Below are 5,472 nucleotides of genomic sequence, written 5' to 3' on the forward strand. Positions count from 1 at the left end.
TGTGGGTGGGTTAAGAGGTTTTTGTGGGGATTTTGGGGGGCACCTGTGGGTGCTGGAGGGGGGGCATGGGTACAGGAGCACCTGTGTGTGCTGGGGGGACGCTGCGGAGATGGGATGTACCCATCTGTGTTTGGGGGGCACCCACGGGTGCTTGGAACGTGTTGTGGGTGTGGGGAGTAGTCATGGGTGTGTCGGGGGGTCATATGAACATGGGGAGCACCTAAAGGTGTTGAGAAACCCCCAATATACATGGAACTATCTGCGGGTCTTGGGGGTGCTGTGAATACATGGAGCACCCACGGGTGCCAGATGGGTGCTCTGAACGTGGATGGCACCCGTGGGTGCTGGGGGGTTGCTGCACGTATAGAAACATGTGGAAGCATTGTCCCAGCACCCACGGGTGCTCCGGTTTTCCATCTCCTCCCCAGGGCCAGCACCCGTTTGGAGACAAGGCCAAGGAGCAGGAGCTGCTGGAGCAGCAGAAGAGGGTGAGGACGGGGGGGGGGGGCACCCACGGGTGCGGGGACAGGCATGGGGACATCGGTAGGGAGAAAAGGACGGGCTCAGGGACACCTATGGGTGCACGGACACCAGTGGGTGCAGGAACTGGTGAGGGGACACCCATGGGGTTGGGGACAGGGATGTTTTGCAGGCATGGGGGTGGGCGTGGGTGCCCCCATGGGTGCTCTCGTCACCCATGGGTGTTCCTGTCGTTCCCCCCCACCCCGGGTGCCCCCGCAGGCGGCGGTGCTGCTGGAGCAAGAGCGGCAGCAGGAGATGGCCAAGCTGGCGCCCGCAGTGCCCCGGCCCCCCCCTGACGTGGCACCCATGGGTGCCCGGGCTCCTCTGCCCCCCCGAGGTGAGTGTCACCAGCGTCATGGCCACCCCCAGGTGGGGGGGGATGGGACGCGACACCGCTGGTGGCCTGTCATCGTCCCCCCCGCCTTACAGCCCCACTTTGTCACCCCGCAGGCAGCACACCCATGGGTGCCCCCATATCTGGGGTGCCTATGGGTGCCCCCCGCCCTCGTGGGCCCCCACCGCCCCCTGGGGAGGAGAGCCGAGAGGTGGGTAAGGGGGAGTCTCTTGGGTTGTTTGTGGGGGGGTCTCCGGGCGCCTAGGTTCTTTGGGTGGGGGTCTTCCAGATGCTTTGGCAGGGGGATGTTTCCTGGACACCTGCATTCTCCACGTGGGTGGGGGCCCTCCTGGGTTCTCAGGGTGGGGGTTGGGGGTGTCCCAGATGCCTGGGTCCCCTGACCACCCCCCCACCCACCTCGCAGCCAGACGACCCGACCGTGGGCCCCAAGATCCCACAGGCGCTGGAGAAGATCCTGCAGCTGAAGGAGATCCGGCAGGAGGAGCTGATCACCGTGCCCGGGCTTTCGGGTGAGCCCACCCAGCACCCATGGGTGCCCCTGGTTGGGGGGGGAGCAGCACCCAGACCCCACACACACACTCACTTGTGTCCCTGCAGCAGAGGATGAGATGGAGACGGAGCCACGGGCGTCAGCATCGGCCTCAGAGGCGGAAGAAGACGCCGGGCTCTCCAAAAAGGAGGTGGGAATGGGTGCCACCCACAGTGTCACCCAGGGTGGGGGGGTGGGAAACGGGGCTCGGAGAGTCCCTGGGGGGGCGGATCCTGCTCAGAAGCACCCTGGGGGTCTAGAGGGGTCTCCGCGGGGGGGGCATAGGGTGCCCTTTCCTACCCAGGAGGTCTTTTGTGGGGGGGAGGTTCTGCTTTGCAGGGGGGGGGATTGATCCTGCTGGGGGGTCCCCAGCGTGCCCATTCCCACCCAGGACCTCTCTCGGGTGCCCATACTTGCTGGGGGGGGGGGGGCATGGCACATGGATCATGTCTGGAGTCAGGGTGTATCCCTAGGCCATCCTCGGGTCATTCACATCACTGTTGTGTCTTTTTGTATGTGTGTGTCCCCCCAGCGCAACCGCAAGCGCCGCAACCGCAAGAAGAAGAAACGGGGGCGGGGGGCGGTGCGGGAAGGGGCCCCCACCCAAACCCGGGGGGACCCGGAGACCCCAGGAGACACCCCCGCTGTGGAAATCGAATATGTCACCGAGGAGCCCGAGATCTACGACCCCAATTTTGTGTTTTTTAAGAGAATTTTTGAGGCTTTTAAGGTATTTATGGGGGTGGGGGGCACCGAGTGGGTGCTGGGGGGTGGCAGCACCTTGGGGGAGATCTCTAAATGTCACGCAGCTGCGCTCTTAGGTGACAGATTTTGGGTTTTAGGGGAATTTTTGATACCTTTAAAGTGGTATCTGGGATGGGTGGGAGGCACCCAGTGGGTACTGGGGGCGGGGGGGGTGGCAGCACCTTAGGGTGCCCCTGAGCACCCCCCTGTGCCCCCCCCAGCTGACAGATGACGTCAAGAAGGACAAAGAGAAAGAACCAGACAAGGCGGACAGGGCAGAAAGTGCCACCGTCCCCAAGAAGAAAGGTTTCGAGGACGGGCACAAGGGCAGCGAGGATGACAGCTCCGAGGACGAGCAGGTCGTGGGGGGGACACGGACATGATGCTGCAGTGACACAGAGGGGGTGGCATCTCCAGGGTGGGGGACAGGGATGAGGGGTGGCAGCGGGTGACGTCTGCTTGGGGACATCGCTGGGGCGATTGGGGGCGTGGTGTTGGGGGGAGTGACAAGAGGCAGGTCTGGGGTGGGGACAGTCCCGGAGGTGGCCGTGGGGGTGTGGGGACAGTCCCTGGGGGGACACACACGGGTGGCAGGAGGGACTCTGGGGTGGGGGACGGTGGCTGGGTGCCATCAGGGCCTGGCAGCAGCCAGGTGCCAGCCCGTGGGTGCCCCCGCAGGAGAAGAAGCCGGAGGTGCCGAAGCTCTCCAAGAAGAAGCTGCGGCGCATGAACCGCTTCACCGTGGCCGAGCTGAAGCAGGTGACAACTCCTGGGGATGTGTCCTTGTCCTTGTCCCCATCCCTACCCCGTCCCCTGTGCCCAGGTAGTCTCCTGTGCCACCTGGGGGTGCCTTGGGTTCACTTTGAGAGCCCTTTGGGGACACCAGTGCCACCCTGGGTGCCATGTGCTTGCCCAGGGGTCGCCTTGGGGACCCTAGTGCCACCCTGGGGTGGCCTGTGCCAAACCATGAAGCTCACTGGGGACACTGGTGCCACCATGGGGCACCCTGCAGCTGCCTTGGGTGCCCACTGGGGACACCGGTGCCACCCTGGGGTGCTTGCATTCCAACCAAGTAGTTCTCCGGGGCCACTGGTGCCACCTGGGGTCCCCTGATGTTCCTCTTGTCACCCCACCAGAGCCCCTGGTGCCACCTTGGGGTCCCCATGCCACACCCATGTAGCTTTCTGGGGACTCTGATGCCACCCTGGGGTGCCCTTTGGCTGCCTTGGGAGCCCACTGGGTACACAGGTGCCACCCTAGGGTGCTCTATATTCCCGTTGAGACCGTACTGGAGATACAAGTGCCACCCTGGGATACTCTGTACCCAACCACAAAGCTCGCTGGGGCCACTGGTGTCACCTTGAGACCCCTGATGTTCCCCTTGTTGCCCCGCCAGGGTCCCTAATGCCACCCCGGGGTGCTCTACTCCTCCTCCTCCCCCTACCACCACCTCCTTAACCCAATTGTCCCCTCTTTTGTCCCCGCAGCTGGTGGCCCGCCCAGACGTGGTGGAGATGCACGATGTGACAGCACAGGATCCCAAGCTCTTGGTGCACCTCAAGGCCACCCGCAACTCGGTGCCCGTGCCGCGGCACTGGTGCTTCAAGCGGAAGTACCTGCAGGGTAAGAGGGGCATCGAGAAGCCGCCGTTCGAGCTGCCCGACTTCATCAAGCGCACCGGCATCCAGGAGATGCGCGAGGCCCTGCAGGAGAAGGTGGATGTCTGCAGTGGTGTCGCCTAGGAGGGGACGGTGGGAACGAGGGAGTGGGGGGGAGAGGAGGGTAAGGGGGGCTGGGTGCCCATCTGGGGCTTTGGGGACGTCATGGTTGCATATCTGGAGCTTTGGGGATGTTGTAGGTGCCCATGTGGAGATTTGGGGACATCATGGTTGGATATTTGGGGCTTTGGGGACAACATGGTTGGATAGCTGGGGCTTTGGGCATGTCGTAGGTGCCCATTTGGGTCTTCAGGGATGTGGTGGTTGGACAGCTGGGGCTTCGGGGACGTCATGTTTGGATGTCAGGGGCTCTGGGGACATTGTAGGTGCCCGTTTGGGGCTTTGGGGGACGTCACGGTTGGACGTTTGGGGCTTTGGGGACATTGTAGGTGCCTATCTGGGGCGTTGAGGGTGGCTCCAGGTGCCCCTTGGTCTATCATGAGGAACCTCTGGGTCCTCCTCCAGACTTTTGAGCACCTTATAGGTATCCCCAGAAGTGTTGGGGACACTCTGGGTGTCCCCAACCTCCCATATCCCCCCTCCCAGGAGGAGCAGAAGACAATGAAGTCGAAGATGAGGGAGAAGGTTCGTCCCAAAATGGGGAAGATCGACATCGATTACCAGAAGCTGCACGACGCCTTCTTCAAGTGGCAGACCAAGCCCAAACTCACCATCCACGGGGACCTCTACTACGAGGTAGGCACCCCCTCACCCATGGGTGCTTCTTCCCACACCCATAGGTGCCCCCCAACAGGCTCATGTCTCCTCCAGCCTGGCGTTGGGCTGGGGAGGTGTCACCAGGAGCCAGTGTCACCACCCCACCAGGAGTTGTCACCTTAGGGTGTCATCATGCCCCCACTCGCCAGCACCCTGGCAGGGGCTTGTCACCCGCCTGGCACCCAGGTGGGGTCCCATCCCTGCCACCCTGTCCCTCAGGGACATCCCATGTCCCTCAAGGTTGTCCCCATGTCCCCCCGATGGTGCCACCCTGTCTCTGTAGCGATGTCCCCATGTCCCTCAGGGTTGTCCCCATGTCTCCGTAGCAGTGTTGCCATGGCCTTCAAGTGCGTCCCCATGTTCTCCATGATGGTGCCACCAAGTCCCTCTAGCAGGGTGTCCCTATGTCCCCCAAAGGTGTCCCCGCATCCCTCAAACAGCATCCCCCATTCCTCAAGGTTGTCCACCGTCCTTCTAGCGGTATCCCCGTGTCCCTCAGGGATGTCCCCGTGTCCTTCAAGGTTGTCCCCATGTCCCCCCCCGATGGTGCGTACCCCTGTCCCTCAGGGTTGTCCCCTTGTCCTTGTAGCACTGTCCCCCTGTCCTTCGGGGTTGTCCCTGTGCCACCCTGAGCCTTTGTGTCCCCCTGACAACGTCCCCGTCCTCCTCTGCCCTCCCCCCCCCCCCCCCCGATGTCCCCTCCCTGGTGTCCTGTGTGTCCCCCCCGGCCCTGGTGACACCCCGTCCTTGTCCCCGTCCCCAGGGGAAGGAGTTCGAGACGCGGCTGAAGGAGAAGAAGCCGGGCGACCTCTCGGACGAGCTGCGCATCGCCCTGGGCATGCCTGTGGGGCCGGTGAGCAGGGGCACCTGTGGGTGCTGGGGGGGGC

At 63.5% G+C, this 5,472-nt stretch overlaps 1 protein-coding gene across 1 annotated transcript in view; it reads left to right on the plus strand.

The window, feature by feature from the left end:
* Window positions 1-319: 319 nt before the first annotated feature.
* Window positions 320-5,472, plus strand: part of SF3B2 (splicing factor 3b, subunit 2, 145kDa) — an 8,329-nt gene continuing 3,176 nt past the window's right edge. Inside the window, exons 1-11 of the mRNA XM_010572556.1 lie at window positions 320-488; window positions 742-859; window positions 973-1,067; window positions 1,281-1,386; window positions 1,475-1,557; window positions 1,939-2,136; window positions 2,372-2,509; window positions 2,829-2,909; window positions 3,638-3,865; window positions 4,415-4,564; window positions 5,349-5,458. Of these exons, the coding sequence (XP_010570858.1) occupies window positions 372-488; window positions 742-859; window positions 973-1,067; window positions 1,281-1,386; window positions 1,475-1,557; window positions 1,939-2,136; window positions 2,372-2,509; window positions 2,829-2,909; window positions 3,638-3,865; window positions 4,415-4,564; window positions 5,349-5,458 (1,424 nt within the window). The 5' untranslated portion in view covers window positions 320-371. The remainder of the gene's footprint in view (window positions 489-741; window positions 860-972; window positions 1,068-1,280; window positions 1,387-1,474; window positions 1,558-1,938; window positions 2,137-2,371; window positions 2,510-2,828; window positions 2,910-3,637; window positions 3,866-4,414; window positions 4,565-5,348; window positions 5,459-5,472) is intronic.

This window comes from Haliaeetus leucocephalus, unplaced genomic scaffold (genome assembly GCF_000737465.1).
Source record: "Haliaeetus leucocephalus isolate CR32 unplaced genomic scaffold, Haliaeetus_leucocephalus-4.0 Scaffold341, whole genome shotgun sequence".
NCBI classification, from domain to species: Eukaryota; Metazoa; Chordata; class Aves; order Accipitriformes; family Accipitridae; genus Haliaeetus; species Haliaeetus leucocephalus.